General features: G+C 43.9%; 1 protein-coding gene across 1 annotated transcript in view; it reads right to left on the reverse strand.

Moving 5' to 3' along the window:
• Positions 1-19746, reverse strand: part of pde4a (phosphodiesterase 4A, cAMP-specific) — a 39943-nt gene extending 20197 nt beyond the window's left edge. Inside the window, exon 1 of the mRNA XM_076751685.1 lies at positions 18517-19746. Within this exon, the coding sequence (XP_076607800.1) occupies positions 18517-18812 (296 nt within the window). The 5' untranslated portion in view covers positions 18813-19746. The remainder of the gene's footprint in view (positions 1-18516) is intronic.
• Positions 19747-19967: the final 221 nt, after the last annotated feature.

The following is a 19967-nucleotide window of genomic DNA, read 5'->3' on the forward strand; positions in this document are numbered from 1 at the left end:
ATGTTAACAAACGTTGGCTAATTGTGCCAAGTTTATCTACCAGCAACAAAAAGAAACAACGTTAGCCTACCTGCGTGTCTCCATACTGCGACATTTCGTGTTTTTGACCCTTATCCAATGTGTTTTGTGTTAGTTCAGCAGTTTGTTTTAACTACCAAGCGAATGCATTTCCCCGTCTATTTAAAAGTGAGAAAAAGTAAAGCTGTAGTCACACATTTACTCTGTCTGTCGTGAGCTCCTGCAGTCAGAGCAGTTAATCAGCCTTTATACTATAAAACTAATGGGACAAATAACACAGCCTTAAGAAAATATGCTGCTTTCAAAAGGGACTCATGAGCTCGCAGTGAGACCAACGCTGCCAGGCAACGGCAGCATGGACATTACTGTTGGCATATAGAAGCCACCAAGGCTAACAATTTAGCAAACTAGCTAGCGGGAAACATAATGCAGGAAATGCAAAGGCGTAATGACAGAGGAAAATGATGAGGCCGTTGGGAATATCAGCATAAAATTACAAAGACAAACTCTATATGCCTGAAATTACGATATATTAACTTACCATCAAATTACCATCACCATTAGCAAACATGTTTCAAATCCTGAACTCAGAGTTTTCAGATAATTTCTACTTCCAAGGTTGTCAGTATCACAAGAGGGGGGCCTTCACAGTAGAACACGACAAACACGACCCCATTTGAAGGCAGATATACTTGTGAATTGAATGAACATGAAAAGCAAAAGATCATTTAAGTGCGCTGGACGATACTAAAGGTCATTTACAACAGCCTGACTAATTCATTTTGCATGACTGAGAGATGTGGTCACTGACTTGGAAAATGTAAAGCTCATTTATCGCATGTGCAGGAACTGTGTAACATCCAGCTGAAATGTATTTAAGTAGAGAAATCTTATACACAGGTATTACTGTAATACTAGTGTGGTTATTAAATTAGCACTATGCATCTTCTTACAGAGTCCTTGTGTGCAGAATAAGCCAGGAAGATTGGACTGTTCTGCCGCAGCAATTTTCTCTCTTCTCTGCACACATTTCTGCAACAAAAGGGGGAGCTTGATATCATGTCATTAGTACGGCAGGCTTCAAAGGGCTTTGCAGCCCCGAGTCAATGCAGCGATTAGTTTAATTAAACCTATAAGTCTATATAAGAGTGTAGAGGAGATTTACATACATCCCCTCCACTGACCCTCTCTTGCAATCGATTATTCATTAACAGTCATCACGAGGAAGCCTCCAGCTGGGGATAGCTGCTGCCATATCAGCATTTTCCCAACAGTCTGGTTGGTGTCAGCTCTCCTGTCCCTCAGTCGCTCTGTGTGCTGCCGTTAATCAGGCCTCTCTGAGGGGATGATCCAACCCTTGTTCATTTAAGCTACTTCAAAAAAAAAAAAAAAAAAACAGTCCCAGTCAATCTCTCCCCTACCCACTTTTCTTCATTCTCTTCAGTTCACTAAGTTAATGATTAACCTGCCTGAGTCTGAGTCCATCACCCTCTCTCTCCCCACGACACACACACACACACACACACACACACACACACACACACACACACACACAGTCCGTACTCTCAGCCTCAGTGGAGAATGACAGTTATTTCCTGCCCCCGCTTCCTCCTCTGCCAAGCAAGCACAGATGCTTATTTCCACGTGCAATTTCAACCCCCCCTCCACTACACCCCCCACCCACCCATGAGCTGTGCCTCACCCAGGCATTTAGCACCTGGCTGATTGCTACCAGTGCGGGGGTGGCAGTGAGGGGAGTTGAAGGGAAGAGAAGCGGGGACTTGCAAATTGGGAAAGGGTGCTACTTTTATAGGCTGACCATATAATCACATCTGTACTCTATTGCTGCAGTTGATTCATCCGCGGATCTATGGAGCACATTAAGGGTTTTTATTATCAAGCACTCTCAGGCTGGGGCATGCTTTTAGGGCAACATGCCCATAACTGACACATCTCAAATGACATGTCCAGAGCGGGCTTGCCTTCTCCGCTTGCCTCAACTTGCCCTTTGTGCCTCTCAGGCAATCACAAGAGAGAAGGAAAGAAAGACAGGGCACGCTCAAGCCTGCTTCCATTTTAATGTCGACATTTACAGTGCAATGCTCAAGAAGCAGAAGCTCTGAAGGGAAAGTGCTGGCGCCACGCCACATGGGCAAAGAGAGAGCATCTGGCCACTGGAGCTTCACAGAGCCAGGATGAGAATAATGCAATGACATACATGTAGGGGGAGGAAATACAAGACAGGATACCAGAGCAAGAATAAACAGATGGAAAATGCTATGAGAAGACTGTCAGTGTGACAATGACAGCGTGGTCAGCAGTCACACTGTTAAACCTGATCAGCTGAACTTTTAGCTTTCATCTAATTTGATGTCATTTGCTAAAATTTCTAATGACCACAATGAGAACCATTTCAGACCTTAAAGGCATGAATTCAGGCTTCGTGGTTTCTTGAATCCTGGCTGCCACATTTAACTCATCAAATTATGTTCGCTAAGAAACATGATCTTATAAAGCACTCCAGAAACCCTTCCTTGATCCAGTTTGACTACACTGCACGATGGAGGCTTGTTATGAGCCTTTTCATGCATGCATGTCAGATGAGTCACTGATATTTTCTCAGATAAAAATGAAAACAATGCTAACCCCAATGAAAATTCAAATCCTCTTCAGCCCCTACCCCCACACTCAGTTTACAAGTCACCAGAGCTGCAGTGAGATCCACATCTCACCATTAATATTGGACTGAAAGTGGCTGTGCACAATATAAGACATTCTGTGCTCATTACGGTGCATGAAGTATTACAAGCATACGTCCATCAGTACTGAACGAAATGATGCAACTGGAAAGCAAGTCTGACTTGAAGCTCTTGTCAAAATGACTGAACAGTCTCTGTTTATCTTTAATTTTACATTAAAACAACCAAGGGCCAGACAGAACAAGCACTTTTCTTCTTGCACATTTAACACACAATGTAAATGTCTTGTATTTTCTTTTTTTTAAGTAGAAATGAATGTTTTTGCAGTGCATTGACCCTGACCTCCCTCACCCCTGCCCCATCCACTGCCCCTCCCCTGTTTGGCCATCAACTGTCTGCTCCACGGGTAGCCTCTCCCACCCTTCCAGCGCTCCGCTGCGCTGCGGTCAGATCACAGAGCTGGGGATTACAGCAGATTATCCTGCCCACAGGATCACCAACCCAACCAGGGCAGCCTGAACACAGAGAGCCGGCCTCAGCCTCTGAAAGTGCAGAACACATGCCTTTCAGGAAGACCCCGGAGGGATTGGCCGCAATCACACACCTGGCAAATACCACACGAAAGGGATTTATTTTATGGGCTACACTAGACAGGATAATCAGCCTTTATTCCGCACAGCAACAGGGCCTCCACATTGTGAAAGGACAGCCACCGCCAGCCCTCTTAATCTATTAATGCACTGTACAAAATAAATTCCACATGGATTGAGTGGTTCACATTAGGCACACAAAGCTATTAGCACAGTGTTTCCTTTCACCTGAGGAATTTGGGCACTGCTGCTTTGTGGACTGTCTTACACTATTCTTCGAAATCCACCAGAGGCACCCATCCCTTCACATCACCATCAGCAGATCTCCGAACTCCCGAAAACTCACAGGAGTCTCTCCGCAGGTGGAGAGCGACTCATTCTGTCACCGCCATGTCTTCTCCACGAGTTGCTCGACTTTCAACTTTGTTTAGATGCAGCTTTGTGACATGGCCCACTGCACAGCACACAGCTGCTGCGCATTACATTTTAAATGTAACAGAACAGTGGGGTGAGAAAGTCTTGTAAGACTTTCACACAGTTTTTTTGGTTGTGGTGGTTCTGTACTCCAGCACATTGGATTTGATTTCAATCATTGAATGTGAGGTTAAAAGACTCAGCTTTAATGTCTGGGTGTTTACATCGACGTCAGATGAACAGAGCATAAAATGCTGCCTTTTTTATGATACATAGTCACCAAATTTTAGGAGACAGAAAGTAATTCAACAAGTCAGAGTAAATAAGCATCATAATCAACATTTGGATGCAAATCTCTTACAGTCATAGCGTCTTCGTTGTGGCATGCCAGGCCTGTACTGCAGCCATCTTAACATCTTGCTTGTTTTGTGGCCTTTTTGCCTTCAATCTGGTCTTCAGGAAGTCAAACACATGCTCAGTGGGACTGAGGTCAGATGACTGACCTGGCCAGTCAAAATTATTTCACTATTTGGACGTAAAAATTCATCAGTTGCATTGTGCGTTTCGGATCATCTTCCTTCCAAAGTGTCTTTTGTATGAAAAGAGCTACAGATGTTTGCCCAAAACATCCCCAGAGATCCTTAACGTCACCAGTCAAACCTTACAGTCACTGTCTTGTAATACAGTCGAAGGAATGAAAAGCCTCTTCCTGACTGCACCATATCTCTGCACAATATTTTGCTGTTGTCTGCTGCACTTTTGCAGCATGTGCGAGAAACAGGGGGCAACAAGGTCAGCACAGCTTGTATTATTTTCTGTTTTGTTGCCTTTGTGTCTTTTGTGCCAGTCTTTCTGCCTATCACAGTGTCTATCTCACTCTCTCCCCTTTCTAACTCTGGCCACATACACAATGATTAATTACAATTGAGACTGGGCATAACCAGCACCAGCAGAAACTCATCTTGCTCCTGCTTCGTCTCCCTCTCTCCACTCTTCATCCATGGAGCTCCCTACCCTTTTACTTTAAATCCCCCCTGCAACCCCAGAGGCCATTTAGTGTGAAAGGTACTTCACACTAAAGTATTTGTAAAGTATTTAAGGGTTGAGTTTCCCAGCACCCAGCTCTTTTTATAACCACCACTCCGATTCCCAAATATCAGAGAGAGAACTGTTTATTTAATGAGCATTGTTCCTCTCAAAAAGCACCTTGTAGCGGGAGCTCCACGGTATTTCTCCTCCCCTCTGCTGTTGTGGAGACTGAAGCTGGGCTAAACAGATGGATCAGCTGACACAGAGAACCATCCTGTGAAATGACAGATGGAGGGACGTGTTCAATTGGTGCTCTGTTGAGTTTTCTGCCACTCGCATCCAGATAAATTAGGAGTTGAGAGACCAACTCTGCGACACGGAGAGTAACTGTTCCGCAGCGACGAGAACAATAGAATGATATTGATTTGCTTTTGATGTTTAATGGAGTTTCTCAGTGAGTGGAGATGCTGGCAGAGAGGGTGTGATGGAAACAAGCAGCGGGGGTCAAAAAGATAAAAGCGGTATCCAGCTGAACTCTGCTTAATGAACTAAATTTTAATCGCACTGACCAGCATTCCTAAAAATCGGAAGAGTGCACTAACAAAACCCAATTAGTGCACGTTGTGGGATGCTGATGATGAGAAAAGAAATAGACTGAGAGCAATACGAGCTGGACTGTGGAAAGTAGTGATAGCACTGGTGTCTCTACTATACCACCAAATCCATAAACCTCCCTCCCCATGCTGTGCCCCCCCCCCCAAACCCATGCCCACACAAGAAGTGGTATTTTTAGCGCATCACCCTATCTCTGAGATGGAGCGCCTAACTCCCTCTCTGCAGGCTGGGGCTGCTGGGCCTCTTTTATTTTAATCCAGACTAGAGCGAGATGAAGAGAGAGAGAGAGAGAGAGAGAGAGAGAGAGAGAGAGAGAGAGAGAGAGGAGAGTGTGTGAGTCATCCAGAGCTACCTTTGTGTCACTGTGGCTCTGTTCCTCCTCACCATCTCACTATCTTTTCTCCATCTGTCTTTTCACTCAGACTGCCCATCTATCTATCTATCTATCTATCTATCTATCTATCTATCTATCTATCTATCTATCTATCTATCTATCTATCCAAATTTTGTCATATTTAATCCAATCTATAAGTGACATGCAGACTAATGAGCAGTCTTGGCATCCAATTCGTCGTATATACTGGTCAGCACAAAGATGGTTGGCTGCATATTACCTGGGAATGATGGCTAATTACTGATATAATGTGGTGCAAAAACAAATGCTGGGCAGGGTGCAGCTGAGTCAGAATGCGCATGAGGTTCATTTGAACACACAGTGAAATGGTCCATTTAGCTTGATGCTCTGAATTGTCCTGTAATGCATTCATGACGTGGCTGAACAAAAGTAAGTGCACCAGTGAATTGCTCCCCTCTTCTTTGTTTTGCTGTATTGCCCTTCAGTCACATGGCCGTGCTCTACAGCAAGCAACTGATTTTAAAAGTAGTGCAGTCATAAGTAAGCACCAGTTGATGAATATGATTAGGAAAACAAGCAGCAATGTGAAGCAAAATCAGTTTTACCTTTCAGAAAGCCCTCACTCATGCTCATGAGTTTCGGGTAGTAACCCACAGAATGAGACCTCCGCTGTGCTCTGGCTGGACTCGCCCTGAGAGATAGGTTAAGGAGCTCTGGAGGCATCTGGAGGGAGCTCGGGGTAGAACTGCTACTCCTTCATGTCAAAACAAGGCAGTTGATATGGTTCGGGCATCTGATCAGGATGCCTCTTGGGTGCCTTTATATGAAGGTTTTCTGAACACATCCAACTGGTAGAAAACCCTGAACATGCTGGAGATTGTATATCTCATCTGATTCAGGAACATCTTGGGATCCCCCAGGAGGAGGTGAATAACATTGCTAGGGAGAGGCATCTGGACTACCTTGCATAGCCTGCCGCACTGTGACCGGCCCCAGATAAGTGGCAGAAAATGGATGAGAATGCATTTATTTACTTTTTTCTTTAAACCAGCAATAGCTAAAGTTTTGTCAACCAGCGGAAAGAGGCTGGGAACAATATTCACATCTTATCACCTTTGAAGTTGATGTGCCAATATCTTAGCTGTTAGCATGTCACTTGACAAATGTAGGTCTAATATTTGCTTCTCCTTTTAGCTCTGTTTAGGTCTCCACAAGTCATTGTCAAGTCATGCCCTCCAGAACGACACATATAAACGGAAATTGTGAAATGGAAGTTACGACTGTATTGACATGTATGATTCCAGTGAATAATTTCCTGGGAGAAACATGCTGTCTTCACTTAGAGACCATTTTTACTGAGGAGTAGCGAGGACTGATAGAGAGCTTCATCACACGGTGCAATGATTATCACCTGAAGCTCAATATCAGCAGAACCAATGAGCTTGTGGTGGACTGCAATACTTCAAATATGGATGTTGCTGCACAGAAGCTACAAACTGTAAAATGTGGATGATTCACACACACACATCTTCAATGCGGCAGCAGAGAAAATCTATACAATCAGCACAGTTTCAAGGTGGACACCCAAGATTAGTGTCACCAATTCAGTTTCTGACCAAATGTGAAATATGGTCACAAGCTGCCCTTCTGTTCCTGAGTTATGGTGCTGAATAATGGCCAGAAAAGTGTTTTTGTAGAATATTGTGATGTCACAGTGAAGCTGACCTTTGACCTTTTGGATATAAAATGTCATCGCTTAGTCATTTTATCCTATGACACATATATGTGAAATTTTGTCATAATTAGCCTATTAATCCTTTAGTTACTGGCACAGTGACCTTTGACCTTTGACCACCAAAATCAAAACACGAGTTCAAGTGAACATTTGTGCAAAATTTGAAGAAATCATGAGAATGGGACAGACAGTCGGACAGACAACCCAAAAGCTGAATGCCATGAAAACGACTCCATGGTTATAGTTTGGTGAGGTTTTCGGCATTTGGTCCAGGGAGAACCTTAACAGTAAGGAAACCCAAAATGATGAGCTGAAAGATGATATAAAGCTTCTCAGAGCGAAGTGAAACTGTCGAGTCGGGTGATAATTCCCTGTCAGACAACCCCGTTCACATCACACATAGTCCTTTCATCCATTGTTATCCTAAAATAGCAATTATAGCTGCTTCAAATCACCCTGTTTTTGATAACACTTGCTATAAGACATACCACGAATTTTTCGAATTAAGGATTGTACCCTAAAAGGATGAATAATATCTTCTTTTTTCTAAATTGAAAGCTTTGTATTTTATGTTTATGTATGCTATGACATTCCTGGAGATAAAATACACTATGAATTAAATACCATAAAGGCCAATTATACCAAAGCTGTACTCCTATTATAGTGCCCTTATAATAGGCGTTAACCAGGAGAGTCATGTAAGTAAGAGAACAATAAGAAAATCAGTGTGATTATCCTAGAGAGCAGTTCGATATCGTTAGTGTGGAAAAGCAGGATTACCAGCGTGCATTCATTTGTCCTGAAACTGCCTCGTGGCCGTTGCCTTGCAGCGGGGCAGTGAATGTGTCATGCTCGTCTGATGAGTCAATCTGTCTGTCATCTTTATTCTTATGCCATTCACTGCCCTCCCATCCTTCATACGCTCCCTTTTCTTGAAGCATAAGCACTGCAGACTCCCTGATTCAGATGCGCCCTTCCTGTCTCCACTTCTTTTCCTTGCAACACGTCATGCCAACAGCTTGAACTTTTCAGCATCTGTCTGACTTTATTTTGTCACGCTGTGGTGGCCAAAGCTGACCAAAAGTCCTGCCCACTCACCTTACCTATACACTCTGTTATATAAATCTGATCAAAGTCATCTGGAGAGGTCTCTGTATTAACTACACTGAATAAAAGCTATGAAATGTGTCAACAAAGCTGTAAAAGTTGGATGCATTTTGCTTTTAGTTATATACATTACTGTGTTCACCCCCTTCTCTATTTGTCTTTCTCTTTCATTGGCCGCTACTGAATGTGTTCTTATGATGAGTCTTAGAGGTACAAATGCTGTTAATGTTATGTTCCCTACTAATGGGAACAGAAGCAGGACATGAATAACAGATATGTTTATCAGCAGAGAGTGGAGTGAACCCGGGGAGCCAAGTGCTCCCTAACTGATGATGGAGGAAGAAGCTGTGACTGGGTAATGATGCCTGTGCGGCGTGGCAGAAAAGGCAGTCAGAGTTTAGCAGACCATTCCGAAATGTCAGAGTCTGAGAATATGGGCTGTGAGAATCAGCAGTATGTCCAAACAGAATGGATGTCTCCCACTCTGCATGTCCCCAGACACTTTCCGTCTCACAAAAGCATTCACACAAGCACATGCTCACACTCAGACGTTTAGCCACAATAGCTGTGCCAGTACGGCTCTCTGTCTGCCTTTCACAGATCCAGATTCAGCAATAGCGCTGCACAGACCTTGTGCACTGCGGTTAACTATCACTTTTCCACTGGCAGAAACAGACAAGCCTCACACGCTTAATATGGAAACTGTTGGGAAAGTCGGGAAGCAAAGTCGCGAATTCATGACAGTTTCGAGCCAGCGGTCGTAGCTTTGTGACGGCAGGCACAACATTATGGTGACTTTACCATCATGATGAACACATCTTCAGGAGATGTGCCATGCCCTGCAGGGAGCAAAATGAGGACATTACACACACTCACAAGTCTTTCACATTATGTACACATAATGTTCCTATCGGTCTAGCACGCAGAAGCAGCCACACTCAATATCTTCCTTATACATATTGAAATACAGAATGGAAACTGAAATCAAGCTCAATAAAACACTGGGAGCTGAGGCTGGTTTGGTTTAATCTCATTACACTGAGAGCCCGAGGCTTCTCTCCCCCTATTTATAGCACCCGGAGAGGGAGGAGGCTGGCCTTCATGTACACATCACCAGCTTGTGCAACTGCAGCCGTGAGTGGCAAGGGACATGACCAATCGCAGACAGGTCTTGCGTCAAATTTGATGTGACAAAATATACAATTGCCAGTGATCTGTGAAGACAACCGCACTCATTCTCTATTCTCCAGACACATGTGTGCTTCCTTGTTTGCCACATTTACCTTCTGTGCCTCTCAGCACTCCTTATCTTCACACCTTCTCCCCGGTGTCGGCTTCTCTCGTCCCACCTGTTTGATGCAAAGGAACTAGCTCAGGGTTTTTCTTCTATTAAAGCAGGTAGCGTCTGTGTGCAGTGGAGCATCCTGCTTCTTCCTCTTCTGCTATGATCAAACCAAGATGTTTCACTTGTATTTTCCAGTACTCAAACTGAGGAAAATTCTTGGATGGATGCAGCTGATTTTAGCCACTTTCCAATATGTGCCTGAAGAGTATGCTGATGCAAACATTCATGAAGATTAGGTAGTCTTGCTCAGGGACACTTTGAAACTTTTGCTTGGCACTGTCAGCACTGTGGACTCCTACAGCAACCTTTCAAGTCCTTAAAAAATGCCAACAACAAAAACGAGAAGCTCAGGAGAAAAGCTGCATGGAGTGAGAGAAAACTCAACCTGATCTTCTTTAAGGAAACCTCTCCCAACAAAACCCCCAACCCACACAAGTAATCACCAAATAAGCCCTTAATACACACACTACAAAGGTGAGGGAGAGAACTTGGACTAGAGCCTCGCTGGTCTTAATTGCTTCGCCTTTGTTTGGTGTACAATACACCTCCCAGTCTGCGTCAGCATCATTAGAAATTTTGTTCAGGCAAAGTGCATAATGGAGGATGCTACTTAAAACCTCCTGCTGTGGACCTGAACCAAGAGATAAAATGCAGTCTTCAAAAACATCCACATCTCAAACTGAAAAGTAGAGCATCAAATGAAAATACCACCCCGAACCCTTGGGCCATGCTTTTTTTTCCCCTCTTTGCCCTCCAACAGCCCGAATGTTGAGTTGTAATGTGTGAACATGAACATGACCTACAAGAAATGGGCTCACTGCTCTGACAAGACAGGTTATGCTCACGCATTGATCTTGCAGAGGTCAGGTGCTGGACCAGTGGCTCTTTTTCTAACAGAGGAAACTGAGGTGTGCAACAGCCTATATATCACACTTTCAGTCAGCTATAAATCATAGCTGCTTCATGCATTATGTAAAATTTTCAAGTGTTCCCACAAACCTTGTTGCAACTGCACAGATTGCCAGTGTTATTGTAGATATATTCCTCACACAAACCTATTGCATCTGTTTTATTTTCATAGGTTTCTGAATCATTCTGTTTCAGTGGCAATAAAAAATGATTTTGCCCTCACGTAGACAGGAAGCAACACGCATAATGCATTCCTCAGCAGATGCACCATCTGGCATCAACATATCAATAACACAACATAGTACAGTAAAAATACACTGCAGTGTGCACACACGTATGCACTGCATGTGTCATTTTTACATGTTAGCATGTTAGTGATATGTGCAACTTTAAGACTTCGCAGTATCACATATTTTGGAAAGTTGAATTATTTCAGTTACTGTACTGTACTCAAACACAATTTTGAAGTAGTTGTACTTTACTCTTCCTTTTTATGCTCCTTTATGCATCTGCTACATTTCAGAGAATATTTTAGTTTTTACTCCACTACATTTTCTTGACTGCTAGAGTTATTTCACAAGTTAAGATTTTAAGTAAAATGACTTTCACTTCAGTAAAGGATCAGAAAACTTCCTGCACCTCTGCTCAAGGTTTGATTTTCATCCAACAGCAGCCCCAGTGACGCTGAATATTTGCTGGCTGATTTGGTTTTCAGCTCTCCAAATTAGCACACTATTAAATATTTACTGGCACATTCAGAAAGCCCTTGTGACGTTATTGTTTTGATAGCAACTGAATATTATTTGCTGTTGTTTGCAGCATTTTTCCAATCAAGCTCACACAACAACAGTGGAGCTGAGTCAGACCAAGAATGGGCAGAACAAAACCGTTTCTGCATATTCCTGTCTCAGGCGTACTCTCTGTCTGCCAACACTATCTTATCGTAAAATGATATATAGGCAGGGTGTATGAGTATGATTTATAACGCGGACAGAATTAAAGCGAAGCTCTGAGCTCTGGTTGAATCTAGTAGGACTGGGCCACATTGTACAGTAAGGAAGTCTGAGACATGATAAGCCACTACTAACGCCATCTGTCCCTCCTCTCTGAACAGGACTGACACTCCTTCATAATCATCCAGTGACACTGACATTCTGCTAGTAATTTTGGGCAAGGACGCTGTCCTGGGGCAGGAGGTCTGTAAGTGAAACCTCAGCTGTTAACAGACTGCAGCAGGCAGTTGAACGAACATGCCGTCTTCATCTTTTGTCCATCCGTGGCAAGTGTGGTCCCCAGGTGCACTCCTTCATCCCGAACAGCTCCCATTTGTTGTGTGTTCTTGATTTGAAATACACTGTCTCCGCTCTCCCCTGACGTACGTCGCAGTAGTCTGACACGGTGCTCTGTTTGACAGGTGTATGCTATCTGTTCTTTCTGCTTCACTGTGTATATGTGTATATGTGTGGGAGTGTGTGTGGGTGTGTGTGTGCGCGCTGACACACAGCTGACAGAGGGTTTGTCAGTCTCAGTCATCCAGATGGATCTGCGCAAAGACAGCAGCCTAAAGCACATTTCAGCGGGGTCATCCTCTCAGTGGGGTCACTCTGTGCCACAGCATCACAGACTGCCTGTTTCTGAACTATGGTGGTCTGTCTCACCCAGTGGGATGCAACATGAGCACAATATCCTTGTTCACACGTCTACCTTGTAAGGAAATCTCCCGCAGAACGAACATCGAATTAGAGTTTTTTCTCAAGCAGAGCTGTTTGCTGAGAGGTGAAAGAGCACCACTTATTGTGAAATTGAACACACCACACATTTTGACATTTAAATTCTCCCTAGTCTCAGCACTGAAAACCTTTTTCTTGGTGTGAAGTGGGTGACTTGAGTACACTAAAAAGGTTTTTCCTTTTAGTTCCTCTTAGCGCCCAAGAATGCAGGAATAGATTACTATTACTACCACAAAAAGCTTTATTTTTTATGTCAAAAGGAAAATAAATCCAAGAAAAAGTTCATTCGGATTTCACACAGGATCGTTTTTAGTGTGCATTTTCATCTTACAGCATCGTTATTAAAGTCCAGTGTTTTTCTCATTGTTCTTACAGTTTGAGCTTCACCGTGCAGAATAATGTATGTGCAGATTTTGACACTAGAAGGCTGTTTTCACATTCATTGCTGAAAGTGTGAATTTTCTCTGTGCTAATTGAAAATCAGATTTTAAGATGTGGGCATACAAGCCTGATTTCTCCCATCACAAATAGTTTCTTAGCCAATCCTGGTCCAATATTCAGCACACAAGTGTGATGTGAAAACCTGAAACCTCCTGTGCATGTACACCAAAAAGGCGTCCAGCAGTTAAACTTGTAAAATGAAAAATATTTGCCTATTTATATATTCTGCAATTTTTAATGAGAAAGAATGAGTAGGTGCATTTTAAGGAATTTAATTTGTTTTTTCTGCATTAACCATGTCAGACACACAAACAGCTTTTATGTATACCTTAATGTATGTATGGAGGGGATCTTTAACTGTTTTTCCTTCAGATAGACTCCTCTTTGATGCACAGGTGTGTTTGAACTCCCTCTTTAATGGCAGCTTACTGCCAGCCATATGATGAAGGTGTTTGTGTCTGCTCTGCCCTTGAAGTCTGTGATTTTTCAAGCAACAGCTCGAGCATGAAATAAGAAAATTTACATCAGTATAAAATACCTTTCAGCAGAAGAATATAGGAAGAGAGGAGGCACCGCACACTGTCAGTGGTGGGCAGTCCTTTCCACCACTGAGGATATGAAGGTTTGAGATTCAGATATGGCTTCGAGGGGGGAGAGACTCTGCATGATCTCAGTGGACAAGAGAGGGAGAGTTGGATGAAATGACAGATTTATGATGGAGAAACGGTGTGCTTAATGTTGCTGTAAGCAAGAAAAAGACTATCAGAGAGAATTTGAGAAACTGCAGGGGTGCAACAAGATGGGCCACACATAGGAGACAAAGCAGAGAACAGAAATAGAGATGGAATCAATACTCCCCATTTACACTGGGGTGAAATGAAGCACTGAGAGGACAGAGGATCAAAAGAGAGAAATGCAGCAATCAAAGGCTGTAATTTTTGTGGATGAAAGACTGATTCAAACAACACCATTCAATCAAGAGATAATAAATGTCCAGCATGAGGCTTATCACAATCACACTGGACATCTCGAGAGAGGCTGAGGAAACTGTTGCATAATAAACTGTGGCAGAATGTGCCATGAAGGTGATTTAATGGGTATGAAGATTATATGAAAAGGAAATAAGGACTTGGCACAGTTAAAGACTAAATGTAAGCACTCTAGTTGCAGCAAACTGGGACATATTTGTGGGTAACAGGTGGACTTGTTGTGCAACTTGGATTTTTGATGCCGTGGCTCAGTTTGGTTTCTCTCGCTGGGATGCTTGCCCATCCACACTTGTCAAAAACAAAAAAAAAGAAAGAAAGAAAAAGCAAAAAACAAATGACTCGTGTATCACCACTTTAAGAGGATTCAGTGTGAAGTTAATTAAAATGCAAAGACGCCAAGGTTCGCGGTCGATTCACGAAGCAAACCGACTGTGCTAAATGTGGTTACCAGTGGCCTGAGTATCTGAGGAGCCTGTGAGAGCCCATTGAGTCCTCCACTGAGACAAAGTAATGGGCAGACAACAAACAAAGGGGGACCTTGGATGAGAGCTGCATGCATTCCCTTCAAGCAAACAACCTGTTTGGTGTCACTGCTAAAAGATCTCTTAGGGATTTCACCTGAGGTCTCTGGGATCCGCCTGAGCCAACCAATAAGGAGCGCCATTCCAGTACATGAACTGCCTCCAGATACTAATTAGCGCTGAGACTAGTGAGAAAGCACAATGTCTCCACAGAAGAGTGCAATCTGTAGCTTAAACAGATGGTTCCAGCACACAAATGAGATAAGAGGTCTATTACTTAATGCTATTAAAACACATTTGCTGGGATAACTCCTGAATACTCTCTGCATGAGACTTTTTTGATATTAGAGCGTAGAAATGTATGATCAACAACAAAATACGGCTGTTATGGTAATTAACTGGAGCTGTACCTCATTATGAACTAAATTATTATGGCAGCCGGCCAGTCAGGCAGGAAAAAGAGCAGCTCCAGCTTACAAATCAGCCCTGGATCCCAGCTCGGGGAAAAAAGGTGTAAAGAATGCATGAAGTGGTAGGTGAAGGAGGGAGGGGGGCAGGCTTTGGTCTGAAATTGTTGCAGAGGACTGAACAGGAACCCGAATCTGTGCTGCGATTAAGCTATCATCAGACTGCAGTTCTTCACCAGAGGTGTATTAATATTCACTTTTTCACCCTATAAACATACGAGTCATGATGCACATCCAGTGGGATCTGCTACATACTGACAAATTATACAGTCATGCCCATCAAGGCCCTGTAGGCTTTGCCTTTTTTGGGTAAATGAAATCTATTCTACAAATGCACAAAACAAGTAACCATAGCAACAGAATTGCGGGAAGAGCTGTTACTCGTTCAGTGTCAGTCATTCATTTTCGTGTTGGAACTTCCCAGAGCGTATTGGGCATGGGACCTGATGACTGATACGCTTATATTAGCATCTTCTGACAAAAGGACTGACAAAAGAAGCCGGGGGTGGGAAGAGGAGGCAGACTGACACTCTTGGGGGGGAAGCTGATTGCCACTAAGACTGCCATTTTGTGGGATAGAACACAGAGACGGAAATAGACAAGTGAAAACAGTCGCAGACAATGATTCTTCAAACAATTATTCACCCAGAATCCCTCTTGTGTGCTATCCATCCCTAGACTGGGGGCAGTTGGGAATGCTGCATTTTCAAAAGCAAGGGTATCAGTTACAGTAACACGGTCCAATCTTTTTTTCTGTGAGCTGTTTCCAAAACATCACCAGCCGCTCTCGGGCTGATTGATCTTTTGAACCTCAGGATGAGCGACTCTTGGGTGATTGAACGGTCTGCTTCCTGGAGACACTAAGGTCATCTGCTGGGTCGATCAGTGCCCAACCAATCAACGACCTATTACCGTTTCTGCTCTCCAACAACAAAGTCACTGCATGTTTTTCTTTTCCCAATAAATGTACAATATTTGTCATTCTAATGGCAAAAACATATTTGTACTAAGTATGCACTTGAAAATGTTTCTTAATTCTCATTTATACATGAAAAGATCTCAGCAAAAGGATATTCAACCTCAATTTCTGCTCAAAAGTGTTGGTGACCAATGCTTGTTTAGTAGCTTGGACCCAGAAAGATTCAAGATCAGCATCAAGGAGGCCCATCCTGGTTCTTGTCTGTCTTTTTCAACCTCTCAGCGTACAGTGAAATGATACTCTCTGACATTTAGTGCATGTAAATAAGGGCATTCAGAGCAGTAGTGAGAGCAGATGTGCATGGAGCTGCCTTCCATACACTGTACTCAACGCAAGTTAGCCTTGAGCTAGAAAGACAGAGCTGCTGGATCCACATAGATGTTCATAAAGCCTGATACATCCCGCGAGTAGATGAGGCATCCAGCTCGAAGCATCCTTTACTCGGACAATAAGTAAGGAGGGAGAATATACAGTCACTCTAATATGTGAAAAGAATGAAAATAATATCAACACATCGGAAATCCCTCTGGCCTCCCACTGATATGAAAACAGATAAAACAAGGCCTATTGCAATCTATACGGGCTACAGGTCAGACACTAACCTGTGCACAACCCACTCATAAATACCTACACACACACACACACGCACACACACACACACACACACACAGCATGCCACATTTCACCACTACTCATGACACACAACATTTATCTACCAGCCTCCATTCCTCCGTGCACCCTCCTTCCTGACCAGTGTGTAGTACAAACACCCACAGACCGCACACATCACCTCATGGATTTGCTAAGGCACACATACACACACACACACAGTTGGAGCCAGTTTGGTGTGCTCTCAGAACTGAGCTTGTCGGAATCAAATTATCTCTCTCTCTCTCTCTCTCTCCCTCTCTCTCTCTCTCTCTCTCTCTCTCTCTCTCTCTCTCTCTCTCTCTCTCTCGCTGCCCTCTCATGGTTTGCCGCCCACAGAAGGAGAAGGGCAGGCAGAGTCAGTCCCAATGCACTAAAGATTGGATTGCCTCAGAGCGTGTCCTGAGGACTAAAATACAAATCAGCCCTTCCTCCAGTCAGCTGGAGTTGGCCCCTCTCCCAGGGGCCTGCCGCGGAGGCCGTCTGTGGCATTAAAAAAAAATGAAAGAAAGAAAACAAATAATAACAGGAGTAAAAAGAAAAAAATACAGGACCCCAACAGTCCCCTGGAGACCCACTGCACGCTCCAGGAGGTGCTATTAGTCTAATAATCACCATGTTTAATGTGTTACTCTTGTGGAAGGAGCACATTTGGGCTGCATCAGTGACTGAGTGGAGGTGAGGGGGATAATAAGGAAGCCAGAAACAGTCCAGCATGTAAACTCTTTCACTTACAATAACATCTGGGGATTTCAGGTCACACAAAGGACGGGGTGGAAGAGGGAGCGACCTGGAAAACAAGCATTTCCAGCCTTGACCAGAAACAGGGATAACCCCTGTTACAAACATTTGAAAAAATAACTTAAATGAGCCGATCTAACCCATCCACGCTGAACAGGCTGCACATTCTACAATGTGTAACTACAAAACAACCTGGTGCTGCATTTACAGTGTCTTCCTAAAGGGATAAATGAAGCAATTGTTGTGTAAGAACAAAGTAACAAAATTGTATCGTTCCGTGACTCACTTAATGAAATGCCTTTAATCTAATCTGCTTGATTAACATGCATCGTGTAATTTGATTTAACTGCTGGGAGAGTTGTCAGCCGGTGGAGTTTAAGTATCGTACATTTGTGCTTTGTTTGTCTCTGGTGTCAGTCAATGTCCTCCTCCTAATGGAGTGAATTTTTAACTGTCACATCTGATCAGAGATCAGCTGTGGTGTGCCAGTTAGATGCTGTCTGAAACCGTATGTGTGACACTCCTGTGACACAAGTCCAGGTAACACTTCATAACTTTGTCACATGGTATTCATACCATAGAGGGAGGATGTCTTTTCAACCCAACACATCGTTACAGGGTCAGAGGTCAGGATTGTACCCCTTGAGTCAGACTTACTGCCTTGCTAATGAGCACTTAAGCAGGGTGCATCCTAGTAAACAAATTTTGGTCCTCCGCCCACTGGGCCCAAACCTCGCCTCTGCGAGCAAGCTGATAAAGGCCTGGACTGGAGTGCGCACGATGGCAGTATCTCAGTGCTGCACGCTCGAACGCACCCACTAGACCTTTGGTGCCATTAAAACGACTGTGCCTCATCAACTACAGTGCGTGGAACATGTGGACGCTCTTAAAAACGTTACTGGTATTTACAGATGCTGCTCCTGCGTTGCGAGTGGGCGGGCTGGTTTGCGCTTCATACCCATCTGACAGTCTATCCAAAGACGCATAACGCATCAGCACCGAAAACCCACGCGTCCCGCCTCCCGATAGAAAACGCTTCATATCAGTTAACCCTTCAGGCACACTGCGTTATTACGCACTCATTAAAATGCACCCCCTCCTCCCCTCCCGTTTACGCATATGCCTTGTGGGCTGTCATGGGCTATTATTGGGATGTTTGGAATGCACACCCCTCTCTCGCCTACCGTTTATTCCCGACACAATTTCCGATGGATGTGTTTGTGGTCCCGTGGAAGGAGGATGGCCAAGACATCCGAGACTTTTTCAGCCCCGGTCGGTCGCTCGTATCCACGGCGTCGGAGCGCTCCATGTGCCGGTGGTGATGCCGGTCGGTGTCGGAGTAACCCCGGTGTTTGATTTTGATCGGGGTCCGGGGTTGCCTCCAAAGATGCTGCGGAGGCTTCAGAGTCGCCTGTCCTTCCCGGGGAACCGGTAGCGACAGGGACAGGCTCTTCTTCGAGCATGGTGGTGGTTCCATCATAGTGCAAAAAATAAAATAAAAATAAATGAAAATTAAAGATCCCCTTTGAACTTATTGATTAAATGATATGGCTGTATTCGTTTATTTCAAGCACAAAACAAAACGTTTCATGTCTCTCTCTCCCACTTGATGTCTGAGCGAACAAATCAAAGTGACCAAGTCCAGCACAGCCCAGATCTGAATCTTGTTTTCTGAATAACATCAAAAACTGTCACAGTGGTAATCTTACAAGTCGTCCAAAAATCAATAATCTCATTGTTTTCAGTGGTGATCAGTTTTAATTCAGCCCAGAATCTCCGCTCTGCCGTGATCATCACCAGTCCTGGGTTTCGGTGATGAGACGCCGGTTCTGCCGCTTCCCCTGAAGTTTGATGCCTCGTCGCCCATGGCGCACTCCCGGATGACTGTATTTATTTTAGAGAATTTATTGCTTTTTATCAGCCACTTATTGCAGAGACACAGATCGCCGGCGCTGGCTTCAACGTGTGTGTGGTGTGCTATTATTGCTGCCCGTATGTCTCTCAGCTGAGCTGAAATTTCCAAGCAATTTCCATAAAAGTACTCAATCTATCACGGTTCATGTAGAGCTACGGCGTCTCCGTGCGCGCACACACCGCAGAAGTCTCAAATAATTCCTCCATGGAGATGTTTCATCCAGTAATTTCAGTAAAACGTTAAATTAGACTCAATAACCATCACCTCTGAATAAATCAGGATGATGTGAGGAATGGTTGGACATGTCCAAAAAACGCATGCGATCCTTTGTTGTTTGCTGTCCAGAGTCTCTTCTTCAGGTTTTCTTTTGTCAGAATGCATCATAAGAGGACACAAATTGATAATAGCGGTGGTTCAGTCATCCTGTTCAGTGTGGGCCATTATCTTCCCATCCTCATATTTGCTGGAGTTCGACGACAAACATTGGCTTCACCACAACGCTCTCTCTCTCTCTCTCTCTCTCTCTCTCTCTCTCTCTCTCTCTCTCTCTCCCTCCCTCCCTCCCTCCCTGGCACGGCATGTCTCCAGTCTATCTATGTATTGGTGGGGTGGTTGTTCTCCTCAGTGATTTGTCAGCACTGGAGGGGTTTTGAACCTTTCATGCGCTCATCCATTATGTTTTGCCCCATGCCTGTGCTCACTGCGCATTTACTTGACACA

Source organism: Chaetodon auriga, chromosome 16, assembly GCF_051107435.1.
Source record: "Chaetodon auriga isolate fChaAug3 chromosome 16, fChaAug3.hap1, whole genome shotgun sequence".
Lineage (NCBI taxonomy): Eukaryota > Metazoa > Chordata > Actinopteri > Chaetodontiformes > Chaetodontidae > Chaetodon > Chaetodon auriga.